At 37.7% G+C, this 17902-nt stretch overlaps 1 protein-coding gene across 6 annotated transcripts in view; it reads left to right on the plus strand.

Annotated features, from left to right (window-relative positions):
• The first annotated feature begins 3354 nt into the window (after positions 1 to 3354).
• ANKS1B (ankyrin repeat and sterile alpha motif domain containing 1B) overlaps positions 3355 to 17902 on the plus strand; it is a 1163439-nt gene continuing 1148891 nt past the window's right edge. For all 6 annotated transcript variants that reach the window (XM_060164617.1, XM_060164618.1, XM_060164622.1 and 3 more), the window contains exon 1: positions 3355 to 3488. In XM_060164617.1, coding sequence (XP_060020600.1) covers positions 3355 to 3488 — 134 coding nt within the window. The remainder of the gene's footprint in view (positions 3489 to 17902) is intronic.

Raw genomic sequence — 17902 nt, forward strand, 5'->3', positions numbered from 1 at the left:
TTAGAGTAAGGGATTCGGAGCTTCTGCAGGAATTATAATATCTAGTATATATATAGATAATATTATGCTATTATGTACCAGGAACAATACTAGATTCTTTACTTTGTCTCATTTAAGCCTGACTGGTTTGTATGTGTGTATAAAACATATATATAATAATATCTAACAATATGTAATAAACATGCATAATGATATATATATACCCAGTATATACAACGTGTATATATACACATTATATTATATATAAAAATAAATAAAAAGAGAAAAAATACTCTAGTATTGTTCCTGGTACATATATACATTTACTATAATTAATACTGTCCATTGAGAATAGCAAAGATAGATTTTGATGAATAAAAAAGGTTCAATTAGAAAAATGTGGAGAATAAATATATTTTTATTTTTGTTATTAAAACAGAATAGAAATTGATCTCCAATTTATCCCCATACTTGATTTCTAGCTTCAATTATGCATATAACTTAATGGACTAAGACCATATTTCATCATAGGCATACAATATAAGGCCAGTGGAGAGCATCAGACATAACTTCATTTTACATACGTGCCAACTGAGATCTAGCCTGTGCAATTGGTTCCCAAGATTTTCTGGCTCTTTCCACTACACACAGATGCAAAATACCTTGATGAAATCTGGATGTTTAAAAAAATCTGAATTTTTTTTTTTTGGCCTCTCCAGATTTTTGGAAAAATGTTTTCACTTTTAATTTGCATGTTAGTTCCCATGCAGTCAAGCCTTTGTCCTCTTCAACAAGAAACTATGATGTAACTACAAACAAAGAGTTTGAAGTTGAAAACTGGCTTGGAGTATCATATACCACTAGAGTACCTGGAACTGTGGAACTGATTCTTGGAATAAATCATTACTAATGGTTTCCCATTGGGGGTTGACCCTTCTGATCACTAACTCAGCCATGATGAAACGTTGCTTCTCAAAATTGTGGGTTCTTTTTAGCTCTGACCAACTGAATACTTATAGTATATTCTGGGATACATGTGTTTTGCTTAGGTGGCAACATTAGGAAAGTGGAAGAAGGATTTCTGTGTGCCATTTTCAAAATGAAATTAATGGCTCCTTACCTCTTGTTTCTTTAACTGGTCTGCTAGTCCCAGAATATCAGGGATCATATTATTATCATATATAATATCATCTTATTATTAAAACAGATTCAAAAACAAAAACAAAACAAAAACCCACTAGCTCAAAATCTACTTCCTTCAGGAAACCTCCCATAAGCAACCATAATATACCTAACACTTTGAACCATTCAAATAAAATCTCAGAATACTAAATTTCATTAAAATATTTTAACATATACATTTGTTGTTACTTATCTTTGAATGTCTTTTAAGTTTTCTCCAGTTATTTACTTAAAATTTCCGCCTATAGCAGGCAGTCATGGATTTGAGTCTTGGCTCACTTTCTAGCTCCATGATTTTGGGCTAATCAGCGTCGTCATCTGTAAAATAAGGATAAAAATGGTACCCATCTCATGGGATTGTTATGAAGGCTGAGATAACATGAAAAAAAACTTAGCATAGTACCTGGTACCTAGTAACTGCTCATCAAATGTCTGTGATGATTATTGTCTGTCCATTTTATTTTTTCATGGGGGCAGTAAGGTATATGGGGAAGAGCATGGGCTAGCAGTGAGTCAGTTTTGTGGTCCAGTTCTGTCAGCCACTTACTATGTGCAGCATCTTGAGAAATTTAATTAACCCTTTGACCCACTATTTCCTCATTACCAAAATGGATATATGGTAGTAATATCCAGTTCACTGAACTGTTGTGAGGAAAGTGCCCATTATGTCCCTTTCCTCCCAACTGATTACCAACAAGTTAACATTTATGAAGTCTATTCCAAGGGCAAGGCAACGCACAGGGTGTCACAGGAAGTTTCAAAAGAAAATAAATGCGTGTTCTCCATCGCGGGCAAGGAGAGCAGCTAACAAAATCAAGCCAACCATGCACAATGAATTGCTGATGAATATGCAAATTAAAGTGGGTGTCTAATCCATGCTCATTTATATTTTTTCCCAGTGTGAATGTGTTAGAATTTTCAATGAGAGCCTTTTTCCTGGTATTTTCACAAGTCAGCAGATCCTCAAAGCCCAACTGAAATAGAGGACTGATGAAAGACCTTAGAAAAACTGGAACAGTCACAAACCATTCCAGTGGCCAGTGTCACAGAAACTAGAATAAAACAAACCTCTTCTTTCTAAGCAAGGGCAGGTCTCAGTCGTCTCTGGAGGTAAACGGAAGGACGAAAACCGGTCCAGTCACCCGGACACCGACATAAGCGGTGGCAGAGGGCTCCTTCCCAGCATCACCAGCCTCCCATCCCGGACATGGAGGATTTTCCTCAGCGTCGTGACTGACCCGAGGCGTGGCGCCGGCGCCCGCCCGGCTGAGGAGTCGCAGCGGCCCGGAGAACTCCAGACCTCACACGGTTAAATCTCTCCCAAGGAGACTGGAAGAGGGAGGGTCCCCGCCCACGAAAACCAGGAGAATCTGGTCCCGGCGCCCCGCCCCCATCTCCTCCCCCCCCATCTCTTCCCCCCCCCAACTCTGGACGGACTCACTGGCCGCACCTGCCCGCGCGCACACGCCCCCCGCACGCCCTGGGCGCCAGGCCTCAGAGCTGCCGCCGCCGCAGCCGACGGACCTGGGCGTTCGCCCTCCCTATCCCATCCCCGAGCCACCTCCGCCATCGCCGCCCTCGGCAAGCGCCCGCCGCGGCTCGTCCTCACCGCCCGGCCTCGGCGCGGGCCGCGGCCGCTAGAGCCACAGCCGCCGCGCTCCTCTCCGCCGCGGGCCGCGGACGCCGCCGCCTTAACCGCCGAGCGGGCCGGGCGCGAAAGCTGAGGAGAACCCGGGCCGGGGCGCGAGGGCGCGCGGGCCGCCGCCGCCGCCGCGGGCGTTCGCGGTGCTCGGGCTCAGGCGAGGACGGTCTCCGTCTCCTCCTCCGACCTCCTCACTCCTCAGCATCCTCCTCCCGCTCCTCAAAAGCACCCCCGGTCCCCACCCCCTCACGCCCCACCCGCGGGAACCAGGCCTCGGGAATTCAGGGGAGTGGCTGTGAGGGCGCGTCGCGGCTCCCAGCTCGGCCAGACCCTCTTCCAAGACATGGTCTGATTCTCATTGTGAAAGCTGCGCCCCGAAGAGGAGCGGAGAGTGGTGTCCCCGGCTGGGGGCTGCACGCATCTCCCGGTGCTGAAGCTCTGGCATTATCTTAGGGTGGGGCGGGGAGGGCCCTGGATTTGGGGCCAGTGGGGGTGGGCGGGGAGGAAGACCCGAAGGGGAAAGGACTCTGTGAGGGAGTCGGTGAGAGACTATGGGGAAGGACCAGGAGCTGTTGGAAGCTGCTCGCACTGGAAATGTGGCCCTGGTGGAGAAACTCCTGTCTGGCAGGAAAGGAGGGATCCTGGGCGGTGGATCCGGACCCCTGCCCCTGTCTAATCTGCTAAGGTAAGGACTGGAGCCGGCTCTGGGTCTGCACACCTCGTTGTGCATCGTGATGGTTACGTCCTGCGCCTCATGGTTATTGCACCTGGTGGCTGCCAGGGATTCATTCTTAAATTAGGTAGGAAAACAGAATGTGTGTATGGAGAGGAGGCATGAACCTCCCAGTCAGATTGATGCCTTAGATTCTTTGAGTAATTTTAAGATAGCCTTCCATCAATGCGTCGGTAGCTACTTTTCTCTGAGCTGTGGTGCAGAACTTACACATGTACTAGTGTTGCTGGAAGAATTTCTGCGTTTCACCCTCTTTACATCAGTGTTTATTATATATTTTCTGCTTCGAACCCGGCCTTTTTTTTTTTTTTTGTCTACTTAAATGAAATTGGCAAAGAAGTATTGCGTGCGTGCAATTATCCTGCAAAAGCCACAGCCTTTGGTTGCTGCTACCCTTCCCTTGCAGAAGGCATTTGCTGTGCTGTGGGATATGATCCCACAAAATGAAGAAAGTGAACCTTCTGATGAGATGTCATCAGTACAGGGTGTGTGTAAAACTTGATGAGGCAGGTTAGGCAGCCCCTGCAGTACTTTCAGCCACCTGGACATGGCTGAGTGAAACTTGGTTATTATATCTCAGGATGAAGGATGCCAGGTCGGGATTGGGAAAGTGTATATGGAATATAGTAGAGGCCTTTTAATGGGAAGGTGTTCCAGGTGAGACTAATATTGCTTGGAGAATCTTTCTAAGATGACATTTAAAAAAAGGTCAAGGTCTTTATTCAGCAGGCAGTACCTTGGAAATAGCAGTGTTGATTTGCATGTTTGAAAAAACAATTAACTTAAAAGTTGAATTGATGGGCAAATGAAATCAGTTGTGAGGGAGGAAGCCTGAAGAATATTCACTAAATAAAATTCAAGGAAAGCTATTTAGTTTTTAAAATCATGGCTATTCAGTTTACCCTGGATATTTTTGGAGGCATCAATCATCATTCATATCTTTACCCTAAAACATCTCTTAGACAGCTCAGCTGTACTTTAAAAATTTTTTTAAGCTCAAGTGATTTTCTTGGTTTTTAAAAACTGTTTCTTGCTACTCTTGACAGGTGCTTAATACAAACTTTTGGGTGATGACATTGTGTTCTTTACACAAGTTTTCATATGTTGTGGTGGTCAGATAAAGCAGTTATTTACAGTCCTGGCCAATAGGGTAAATGAGAATATTTCTATTACAGTGTAATGACTTTAGTTGGAAAATAGTTGATAGGATTTTAGAAAACTCCAAGTGATCATCTATACTTGTTGACAGTGACATTTTATTGGAATGACAGTTCACTTCAGAACAATGAATATTTATGGGACATTTTTTTCATTAAGTCTTAGAAGTGATGACTCTTGTGTGTACTCCCTTGTTGAGTAATTTTCACTTTCAATCAGAAGTAGATGGCACTTTTCATTTTTTCTACATCCTGTAGAACCTTGACTCATTTTATTATCTGGACTGTTGCCATGTCACTGTTTTAATTTTTCAAAATAGCTCAGCTCTCTGTAACTCCATCAGGGATTTTGAATCTAATAATGCCAGCCCTTCCAGATTGCTCTCTTTAGGAGATATGAGGGAAAGGAGATGTAAGGTGAAGGACTGAGTTTGGATGTCATTGCTGTTGTGAGTATGTATGTCTTCTACAAAGACTGGCCAAAGAGCTAAATCACATCCTCCAAAAAAATTTTTACAAGTATCAAATTGAAATATGTTTTTAAAACATGTACTTCAAATTTCTTTGTATATTTCTCATTTGGCTCTATACTTTGGACAAAGAATAGAGTATCATTTATCATTTCTAATTTTACTGATGATACAAATAAGGGTCAAAAGAAAGTTAAGTACTTCTGGTTTTCAACTGTGGCACGTAAAGAGCTTAGAAGTCATAACAAAAAATCACAATTAGACAATGTGTAATATTTCAGATTATAGCTCTAGTAATTGCCCTTAGTCACAGGTAGTGTATACAGAAGCAGTTTATTTGGCTATAGTTTTAAATTGCAGGTAAAATAAGTATGTTTGCCAGTGGGCCATATCAGTGATAAAAATAATTATGGCTAGAAACCTGTATCCTGAAAGAGGTTTCTAAAAATAATCAATTTCTTTGGAAAAACACTAAAGAATTCTTTGAGAACAGTGAGAATTTTGGTTAATTTCATTGAGCTAAATGGTGTTTTAAAAAGCTTATCTTTGTGATAGAACTTAAAGGTAAACATCTTTTAAATACCTTCTCAGTTGTGCCATTTAAAAAAAAGAATAGATGTCAAATTTTAGGAATAGAATAGCAACTATTTAATGTTGGTAAACATAAATAAAACACCAAAATTTTGACCCCAATGTACTTCTTGAATGAGAGGTTTTCTCTTTTGCTGGTTTTGTCAGAGGTAGCAATAGTAGCTCTACAATGAGAACGCACATAGAAAACAAAACAAAACAAAACAAAAAACCTAAAAAAAGTGTGTTCATTAGAGTAGTTTGAACCAAGCTGTAAAACATCAAAATCAAAACCAATAACCTTTAAACTTGCATTTATCTATCTCATACTGAATAAATAACTAAAACAGTGCCTTTGAAGAAAATGAGAATTGAAATTATATTCTTTTGGTGATCCTTTGCATAAAATGAAATTCCTAAGAAGGCACATTTTATTTAGTTGTCACTTTATTTCACAAATGATTGTCATCAAAAGTTTATTTACAGGATAATAGGTAATTATCCCTTTTCCTTCAAACATAATGGCACTTCAAAATTTTAAACTATTTTGGAATGAATTGTGGAATAGGTTTGGTACTCCCCTGCCCTACTTTATTACTTGTGTTGGGTAGTAATAGGGTCGGAACCTGTGCTAAATGCGTGTCATCTCATTCAATTCTTGTATCAACCTTAAGATGTTGGTCCTCATTTCTTAGATGAAGGACTAAAGAGATAGGAAGATTAAGAACTTGCCTAAGGTCACATAATTAGTAATGGCAAAGATTTTAAGTTCTGTGATTCAGATTTGCCTTACTGCGTCTTAAGTCTTACTCACTGAATCTGTTTTATTTGCAAAAGTTTAAGGTACATGGCCAGTTAGATAGTCTAATCTGAACACTTTTTTGCTATGAATAATAATTTAATTTAAAAATCCTTAAATTTTTTTTTTTTTGCTTAAAAAAACCCCCAAAACAACTTGTAACTGCCCTTTGAGGGATCAGTAGATAAAGACTTTTCTGAAGATGCTTTTGATCACATATTATCTACTAAGTGAGCAGTGACTGTATGATGGGGAGTCAGGTATGTTTGGGTGACACTGTGGGTTTTAGCAGTAGTAAAAATGACCTTGAATAAATATAAATATGTTTCTAAGCCTCACTGTGCTCTTCTATGAAGTGGAAATAGTAATAATACCTATCATATGGGGCTGTTGTAAGGATTAAATGAGGTATAAAGAAATTAATGCACATTGGTGTTCATCATTGTGCCGTTATTTCTCACACAGCTTTAAAGCACTTGACTTTATTTCTTCTTTTTTTTCATTTTAGAAAGCTCTAATTTATTAGTAAACCTTCCCTTCCCTTCCACTGAGCTGAAATCTTCCTTTCTTGAACTGCTGCATTTTGTTTTTAGTTTTAAATTTTGGAGCTTTCCAGAATAAATTTAATCTCAACTTCTATGTAACAAAGCTTCAAAAATTTTAAGGTCTTTATTGCCACCTCTTCCTACTTTCATTATCAAGACTAAGTATCTCCATTTCCTTACCATTTTGTTGACTGTCTTAAGGCCTTAATTACTAAGGGTTTGGCTTTACATTATACTAGGAGTAAATTTCTGTAGTAAGTTTTCCATTAGAATCACAGAACCTTAAAATAGAAAGGGGCCTTTTCATCCAACTTCTTACTTAGAGAATTTACCTCTAGCATCCTTTACCAGTTATTCCAGTTCTGTTAAACCCTGCAATGGCTAGATCCATCCATTCCATTTTTGACAGCTCTAATAATTAAAAAAATTCATCTTTTATTAAGCTGAAATTCACCTCCCTGTAATTTCCAGCAGTTGGTACTAGTTTGGCTTTATGAGTCAATACAAAGTAGCCAGGGCAGTTCTTTAGCTAATATTTAGCTATATTGTTTTCTTATAAATCTATTCTTTTCCCAAGATTTTAGCAGCCTGTTGTCATGTGGCAATAGAGCATAGGTGGTAAGAACTTACATTTTTATACTTTTCACTACCCTCTTTTTCTTCTTTCATATTCTCAAATTTTTCAATGACTCTCTTCAAATGTGGTGACCAGAAATGAACAAAATGCACTAGGTGTCATTTGACCAGTGTAGAATATACTGGGATATTTGAATTAAAAAAAAAGTTATAGAACAGCATTTGTAGTATGATCCTTTTCTTTAACAAAGAATAAGTGTGTGTGAACATTTATACTGTACATTAAGAAGTCTGGAATGATAAACACCAAAATGTAAATAGTATTCTTTGTTGAATGGTGGAATTGTGGGTGATCTTTATTTATTTAGGCTTATCTGCATTTTCCAATATTCTACAGCGAACATGTATTGTGTAATGAAAACCTCTAAAGAACCTCTCTTCAGGTTGGTATAAATTTAAAAATGGCAATCTTTATGCTTGGTCTTCCTGCTAACATCGAAGCCACTTAACAGAACTATTAGCCAGCTGTTTCTCTCCAATATATCTGTTTGAATATTATGAGGTATTTTATCCATTGCCTTTCTATATTCACATTATGTTCTGTTTGTCATTCCTTTGATCTACCCCTGTAGTAGTAAGTCTATAAATTCCAGGAAAATTAGGCTACTTTGTTATAGGTTGTATCTGATGGCGAACCATTGATGATGCCTAGTTTTGTGCAAATTCCTTCTACCCCCTTGCTTCTTATTCTTTTGGGTCTGGATACTTAGATTCATTTAAAGCATCAGTGTCTCTTATGATCTCTGTCTTTTTGGAGCTTCAGTAATCTCCTAGCATTATTTGTTTATCCTTTCTGGTTTGAAAACGATTCTCACTAGGGATAAGAGCAAAGTAGAAGTTGGGAAGAATCAGATTCTTGGTGTTGTTAGATGTCTTAGGAAATTCTCTTGTGGTCTAAAACGATCCACAGTTTTACTTTGTGAGGGATTGAAGTTACATTAGCTGTCATAGCAGTGAACTTCTATTACTTCCCTCCTTTTTTCCAAACTTAGCTGGAAAGGACATTAGCCTTTTTCTAGGGCAAGTGTACAAGTTCACTTTTGTGTTTGTTTTCAGTTTGACCTCTCGCCACCCTCTTTCATCCTTAAAAAAATCTGAGCTCATCAGAGCTCATTAGAGTACTCAAATTGAGTTGCTTCCCTCCTTTTCTTCCTTCATATTATATGTGAAATTTCATTTTATTTAACATATCTTTCATGAGACAGCTGCAGAGCTTTTTAAAATCTCTCTTTGGCATAACTACCTTTTAATCTAAACAAGAATAATTCCCATTTAAACTGTGTTAAATTATTTCTTTTTCAGTCTAGATTAAGAATTATTTGTACTTTGATAAAGCAGTAAAAAGTTTGTTAATACCTCAAATTTACTTGATTTTCTTAATGCCTCAAAGAGTCGAATACTATGTAAAGTGTATTTAGTAAATTCTTGTTGAACATAAGGAATCCAGTTCAAAAGACTCCCATGTGAAGAAGTATATCAGTAAGAACTGAGGAAAAAATAATCTTCTTGTTATCAAAGGTATATAAACCAGAGAGCTTATAAATTTTTCAGATTCAGGATTCAGTTCATGAAGTTTTTGGTGATGGATACAAGGAGGTAAGAGGCAACTTGGAAGTACTGCAATTTTCACAACTACTTGGGCAATTGTGGTTATTGGGACTCCGATATAAGGTACTCATTTCCAGGGAAACTGTATTAGTTAAATGCAATAAATCACAAATAGAGCAGTTAAACTGCATGGAAATGTTATATCTATAAAAATAGGCAAGTTGCAAGTGGGTTATCTATTTTAGATAGTAATGGTGTTTGAAGTGGTGATTGCACCATTATGTTCAGGGAGCTGTGTCTGCCAGAGTGAACAGTACCAGCTGCATGATGGGGAGTGAGGAGAGAATTTTGGTGTTGACCTCTTTCTCAACTAAAGGGTTTTCAGCTCCCTCTTCAAAACTGTGAGGCTGATGTATAGCAGGGAATTAGGACAACCAGTTGGTGACTACTCAACCTGTCCGTTTTTACATTGCCCAATTCCTAGTGCATCTCAGTGGTTTCTTAGAGCTGCAGATGAGTGAAGTATGTCTTCACTGACATGAATGCAGAAACTTACAGTATTCAGTAGTGTGCCTACTGACCTTACCAATTTAAACTCTCGGGTGACAGTAAACACAATTTGATTAGTTCAGTTGTATACTGAAATAATTTACTTAATTATGCATTTGAGGTAATTTTGGAAAATTCTTTCAAAGAGCCTATTTTAGAACATTTTCCTGAGTATTTAACTAGAAATGGAAGCTGACTCTAATTCAAATCATGGGTTAGAACAGATTAATTTCAACCTACAGAACCTGAAGCTATTTAACATTTAATGCATTTCAGTGTGTCTTTGGTTTCCATTTTGAACATATTGCAGCATGGTTTTAATTAATTAAAATATGGTGAGTTTTGGTTATTCATTATATGTTGATATGAGAGATTATCTCACATTTGAAAAAGCAGGAATTTACACAAAGACTCATCTGTGTGCCAGCTCTTTCTCTAGTTTGTGATGACATGGTCATGTAAACCATATGGCAGCCAGAGGCACAATGCCAGTTGACAGCCCATTGCATTTTTTTGTGTAACACAGATCTAAGAACTCTTCTTAGAGTCCGATTTTCTTCTTTTGTGTCAGTAGGACAGCGGGTGAATTCTACGTTTGTGTTAAACCTGGGTGAGGCTTGCAAGTGTGTGGTTTTTTGAGGGTGAATCAAAATATACGTTCAAAGGATAAATTTTGTTTTCCTCATTTCCTTCTACTGTAATCTCCAAAGTTCACCTCTGAGAATGTTTCTTATATATAGTGCTTTATTATTTAACAGCATATCTTTATGAATCTGTCTATAAAATGAATTTTGATTCAGTTGTGCTGTAGAATTATTTGGGTTCTATTGTGTTGTGAGAGCAGCTTTATTTAAAGTGGTATTACTTCTAGTTAAGTGAGCTGAAACAATTGGCCTAAACTTGTTGCCCTTAAATTGCATCATCTCTTGACTGATCGTTGTGGGCATAAACAGCCAACCTCATTTTTTGCTGCCTGCTTGATATTTCTGTTCCCTGTACCCCATTTCCTCTAATCCTTCCTGCTCAAATTTCTTTTTCTAGAAAGAAAGTCTCTTCTCCATTCTAATTAGTACAGGTTCAACCTGCCTCTAGTTCTTGTGCCAACTGTCCCCTCTCAAGAGTAGCAGATTTTGTGTGAGGAGTAGAGTTGGGGTGGGCTGTGTATAGTGACAAGTAGATTAAGAAGAACAAAAATTGTGGAGTTTACAGAGTTTGCTTTCATCATCTCTAGTTTCCTGCATCTCTCAATGTTAATTTCTCCTCACATGTCATGGACTCAGTGCCCTTGTGCCTTTCCTGACCTTACCCCACCACCAACAATTATTTGTGGGTGCTGACAATTCATACTGAAGTATGATTGACTGGTAAAGGTTTTTAGGAAGAGGAAGCTCTTTTAGTATTTTCATTTAAAGAGGAAACAACATTTAGGCCAAAATACTAAAGCTTTGGAACTCTAATGGCAGAGTTGATGGAGTGGATTATTCAGATTTGCAAGAGTGGGTTGGATAAAGGTGGTCATTTATCCTTTCTTCTTACAAGGCTGGTGCTGTAGAAGGGGAAAGGGATTTGATTGGAGACAAGAGAAATAGGATAGCATAGGGCTGGTGCTGGAAAATCCTTTTTTTTTTTTTTTGCTACTTAATTAGTCCCTAGAACTTTTTATTGGATATCTGTTATATACTGATCTTAGGTATCAGCATATGGTATATATTTTGCCTATTTCCAGAAATTATTCCTAAGATGTTTTTATTTATTATTACAAAGATATAGAATTGTATAAGAGCTTTAATATCTAATGTGGTTTTAGATTCAAATTCTTCCACATCCATTTTCTTGTTATTAAAAAAATTCATGTTGTAAGTTTACTCAATATGTAGGTTTTTTCATAAACCGATGTTTCACTACTGGGGAGGTGTTTGAAGTTCTGTCACCTGGATCCCAATTAGCATTCTTCCACACTAAAGTTTTCTTTTCTTTTTTTCTCCCCCCCCCCCCCGCAAATAAGTATTTAGCCACTTTGAATCCTTGTTTGATACCTCTAGTTACTAATCTGCATTTGAAATGTTTCATGTAGCATATAAATATGCTAAATTTAGTATCTTATGTTTTGAATATACTAAAAAACTGCTGTATTTACTTAGAGAATTATCCCTGTTTTGTATAGATATTTTACTTCTAGTATGGAGGCATGGGAGTGAGTGGGAGTTTGTGGGGAGCTGCAGGAATTATGCAGAGATGTTCTTTGGCATGGTAAACTACATGATGGTGGAGTAGCAACAGAGTTGCTTCCTGTTGGCTTGCTTTGGCCAGTGACCACAGTGGTCTGTTACTCTGAATTTCATAGAAACTTTGGAGACATAATGGAGAAGGTGAAGAATTACAAACAAATACCTGTTGAATAATGGGAGAATATTTAACAAAGAGTTAATACAGTGTGATATGTGCTGTAATGGAAGTCTCAAACAATGCTACAGGAATGCCAGCAGCAAGGAGGAGATACCTTTAGTCTGTTTGGAGGAGTAGTCAGGGGAAACTTCAGAGAGGAGGTGATTCTTGAATCTTGTTGAATGAGTAGGAGTTTGTCAGGTTGACAATTTGCAGGAAGGGTGTTTTAGGGAAAAGGAACAGTATATTTAATAATTGTGTGTGAAAATGTAGAATATATATAATATGGGGTATTAGAAGTAGTTTGTTATAGAGCATGGATATGAGGTAAGTCTGGAGATTGAAGTACTTGTGTGCTGCCCTTAGGAGTTTGAATTTTAATCTGAAGGCCATGGAGATCCATTGACTTTTTGTTTCAAATTTTGATATGTTACTTATTCATTTATGATAATAGCATGACTGTGTTTCAGAAAATTGAGTAGAAGAGTAAAAATCATTCCAATCCTATTGCTAAAATAACTTTTTCCTATGTTTAATGTAGTTGCTGTTAGATAGAGTGTACAGTTTGAATCCTGAATTTTTTGTTTAGTAATATATCAAACTTCTTCAGTGTTATTCCAAAGTCTTCATAATCATATTTTTAATCACACCATAGTATTCCATTTAATGCAGAATTTTCATAGACCTCTTCCATCAGAATCACTCCTGGTTGTTTGTTAAAAATATGCATTTCCTATTCCCATCTCAGACTTACTAGGTCAGAATTTTGGGGTATAAGGTCTGGGAATATGCATTTTACGAGCTTCCCTAGTTTAACTGCTGTGTACTCTGTAAAGTGTGAGAACCACTGATCTGGTGATGTATATACCATTACTTAAACATTCCCTTAATACTCGATACTTGGATATTTTAACTTACTTGTTATTATTATAAGTAATATTTTGATGAACATTGTTATACAAATCATCTTTTCCATAAAATTATATTCTTAATATACATTTCTAGAAGTGGAATTACTATTCTGAAAGGTATTTATTATTAACTCCATATTTATATATGGGGTAAAAGAGCAGAAAAATTGAATAACTTGCCCAAAGTTACAAAGCTAGTAAGTGACAGATCCAAGATTTAAATTCAGGTCTTTCTGATCCCAGAGATCATTTTATTGTGCCATGTTGCTTCCTTGTTCCATAGGGACCAATGTATGTCCTTGGTTAAAATATGAAAATGCCAATATTATTCCAGTATATAAATAGAAAGTACATTTTCTACAAAATTATATAGTAACGTATTTCAGATCTTGCATAGTTCTCATTATTTTTGCTTTTGCTCATCATACAGTTTCACATTATAGGCAGTATTTTGCTTTACATTTGTTTCTTTTTTTATTTACCAAGTTTTTAAAAATTTATTTTTATTTTTTTGGCTGTGCTGTGTGGCATGCGGGATCTTAGTTCCCCCACCAGGGATTGAACCCGCGACCCCTGCAGTGGAAGTGCGGAGTCTTAACCACTGGACCTCCAGGGAAGTCCTACATTCGTTTCTTGATGGCACATAAACAGTAAACTGAATTCAATGTTAAGTTAGTTAAAGATGTTTTAAAATATTTCTTTGTCAGTCATCATTTTCACCGTAAACAGGGTGGAATTGTTTTATCCAAAATTTCCTAGGCACTTGATGTTATATAACTTCTGTTGTCTTCAAAGGTGGTCTAATAACTTGTTAGATGGGTGTGATTCAGATGGGTGTGATTTATATCTCCTTATTTCTTCCCTCTTACAAAAGGAGGAAAATAAAGTGTTCACCATAGTCCTCACTTAATAAACTTTATAGTTTATCTCTTTCAAGCTGATAAATCTGAGCCCATAGTTCTTAACTGATCTCATTAACAACTCAGGGACCTTATCAAATCTAGTGTTAGGCTGTGTAGAAAAACCAAGGAACCAAGGCAGTTAGGACCTTCACCTCCTCTTTCTGTGCACCTCTGTCCCTCTTCAGAGCCTTTCTTTCTGTCTTGGTTATGAGGCATTCTTTGGCTTCTTTTATATGGAACTCAGAACTCTCATTCAGTTTTACCCTGTACCAAAAAAAGTTTCCTATATTACATTTTATTCCTTCATGCCTTAGATCTCCATTTTCAAAAACAGCAAATGGCATAGTAGAAAGAAGCAGCAAGATGTAATGGAAAAAGTCTGAATCTTGGGGTTGAATGAAAACTGCCATTGAATGGATTTTTGGCCCTTGGCAAGTTATTCCACTTCTTTGGGCTTCAATCTCCTTATTTATAAAGTGGAAATGATAATACCTGTCTTGTAGAGTTGTAAGAAGTAGAGATAATTTATATAAAGTACCTAGCACAGTGCCTGTCACATAGGAGGACTCAAATGCATGCTTCTGTTATGATTATTATTATTACTAGGACATTAATGGCTGTGCAAGGAATAATTGTATAGATTCAGAGTATCTTTATTTCAATGGGAACTCTGGGATATTTGCATTTTAATAGGTAACTTCTTTAAGGACATTGTCTTAGCCTAAATCGTTAATGGTATAGGCACCAAGACAGGCCATTGGGGATGATGATTTGTCCAGTCTTAGTGACTGCAGAGATAGGGATTACTTTTTCATGCCTACTTTTAGGAGTGGTTCTGGTCACCAGAGATTTAGCCTTTATTCTTATCTTCTACATTCCTCACAAAGCTAATTTGAACAGAAAGAAATTGTGTTCTGTTGGAGTTGTATCTGCTCTGCTATAATCCATGTGGTTAATGGGTTCCTAATAAGCCTATCATTAATATTTTCCTTATTTTTCTTTTTAAAGCATTATTAATTGACAAATATTTTGAGGGTGTGTACTGTGTATTTACCATGATGATGGTGCTTTGGAGGATAGAAAATAGACTTCTCTTTAGGCCCTTACAAAAACTGCACACATAGGATGATAGCTAACTATATAGTAGTGTCTAATTTTACTAGGGTCTGAGAGCTCATAAATTCAACTTTTTCTTTGGCTTAGTCCAGTGTCAACATTTGGCTCTCATCTTCCACTGCATACCAGTATATGATCTGAATCTGATCATAAATCAGGTTTAAGTAATTCTTTAACAGCTAAAGATAGAACTATATACTCTCAAATATTTTTCTTTAAAAAATTAAAAAAATAATCACATACTAGAGGAAAACCTGGAAGTACAAGGCAAATAACTGTTTCTTTTCCTGGACCATTTGAGAGTAAGTTGCCAACCTAATGTGCTAGCACCCCAGAATACCTTAGTTTGTATTTAGTTATTTCCTAAAGACAAGGATGTTTCCCAATATAACTACAGTACATCCACTAAAATCAGGAAATAACCACCAGACCCCACTCAGGTTTTGACAGGTGTGCCAGTGGTGTGCATCATTGGGATCCAGTTCAGAATCACCCGTTACATTTAGTTGTCATACCTCTTTAAACTTCTTTGGTATGCTACAGTTTCTCAGTCTTGCCTTGACTTTTATGACCTTGACACTTTTCAAAGACTATAGGCCAGTTATTTTGTAAAATGCCCCTCATTTGGGCTTTCCTGATGTTTTCTCATGCATTTTGGTAGGAATATCACAGAAGGGATGCTGTGTTCTATTCATTGCATCCTATCAGATGGCATGTGATTTTGATTTTGTCCTATTTCTGATGATGTTCTCTTTAATTTTTACTAGTGTCTGTCAGACTTCCCTATATACAATTACTCTTTTTCCATTTGTAAAAACTATTTTGTGGGGAAGTACATTTAAACTATGTGAGTATCCCATTCCTCATCAAACTTTCGCTTATTTATTTATTTATTTATTTGCGGTACGCGGGCCTCTCACTGCTGCGGCCTCTCCCGCCGCGGAGCGCAGTTTCCGGACGCGCAGGCTCAGCGGCCATGGCTCACGGGCCCAACCGCTCCGCAGCACATGGGACCCTCCCGGACCAGGGCACGAACCCGCGTCCCCCGCATCGGCAGGCGGACTCCCAACCACTGTGCCACCAGGGAAGGCCTTCATTTATTTATTTATAGGCATACCTCAGAGGTGCTGTGGGTTCAGTTCCAGATCACTACAATAAAGCAAGTCACATGAATTTTTTGGTTTCCCAATGCATATAAAAGTTATGTTTACACTATACTATAGTCTATTAAATACGCAATAGCATTGTGTCTAAAAAACAAGGTACATACCTTAATAAAAAAATACTTTATTGTTAAAAATGCTAAACAACACCTGAGCCTTCAGTGAGTTGTAATGTTTTTTGCTGGTGGAGGGTCTTCCTTCGATGTGCATGACTGCTTACTGATCAGGGTGGTGGTTGCTGAAGGTTGGGATGGCTATGGCAACTTCTTAAAATAAGAAAATGGAGTTTGCCATCTCAATTGACTCTTCCTTTCACGAATGATTTCTGTACCATGTAATGCTATTTTGTATTTTACCCACAAAAGAGCTTCTTTCAAAACTAGAGTTAATCCTCTCAAAACCTGTTGCTGCTTTAGCAACTAAGTTTGTGTAATATTCTAAATCCTTTGTTGCTTCCATCTCAAGCAACTCCTTTCTTTGCCATTCCATAAGAAGCAATTTCTCATCTGTTCAAGGTCTATCATGAGATTGCAGCAATTCAGTCACATCTTCAGTTTCTACTTCCATCTTTAGTTCTCTTGCCATTTCCACCACATCTGCAGTTAATTCCCTCACTAAAGTCTTGAACCCTTCAGTAATCCATAAGGGTTGGAATCAACTTCTTCCAAATTCCTGTTCCTGTTGATCTTTTAACTTCTTCCCATGAATCATGAATGTTCTTAATGGCATCCAGAAGGGTGAATCCTTTCCAGAAGGTTTTCAATTGACTTTGTCCAGATTCATCAGAGGAATCATTATCTGTGGCAGCTATAGCCTTATGAAATATGTTTTTTAAATAATGACTTGAAAGTTGAAATTACTCCTTGATCTGTGGACTGAAGAATGGGCATTGTGTTAGCAGGTGTGAAAATAATATTACTCTCATTGTACATCTCCATCATAGTTCTTAGGTGACCAGGTGCATTGTCATTGAGCAGTAATATTTGGAGAGGAATATTCTTTTCCTGAGCAATAGTGGGCTTAAAATATTCAGTAAACCATGTTGTAAACAGATATGCTGTCATCCAGTCTTGTTGCATTTATAGAGCATTGACAGAGTAGATATAGCATAAATCTTAAGGGCCCTAGGATTTTTTGGAATGGTAAATGAGCATTGGCTTCAATTTATTTTTATTTAATTAATTTTAAAAATTGAAGTATAGTTGATTTACAATTGGCTTAAATTTAAAGTCACCAGCTACCTTAGCTCCTAACAGGCTGACAGGAGAGTCAGGCTGTCCTTTGAAGCTTTGAAGCCAGATGTTGACTTCTCCTCTCCAGCTGTGAAAGTCTTAGAGGGAATTGTCTTCTAATGGAAGGCTGTTCTGTCTACATTTAAGAATCTGTTGTTTAGTGTAGCCACTTTCATTAGTTATTTTAGTTAGATCTTCTGGATAACTGGCTACAGCTTCTACATTAGCACTTTCTGCTTCATCTTGCACTTTTATGTGATGGAGATGGCCTCTTTCCTTAAACTTCATGAACCAACCTCTGCTGGCTTCAGACTTTTCTTCTGCAACTTTCTCACGTCTTTCTCAGACTTCATTTGCTCTGGATTTGGTTTTGGCTTAAGGGA

This window comes from Lagenorhynchus albirostris, chromosome 11, assembly GCF_949774975.1.
Source record: "Lagenorhynchus albirostris chromosome 11, mLagAlb1.1, whole genome shotgun sequence".
Taxonomy (NCBI): Eukaryota; Metazoa; Chordata; class Mammalia; order Artiodactyla; family Delphinidae; genus Lagenorhynchus; species Lagenorhynchus albirostris.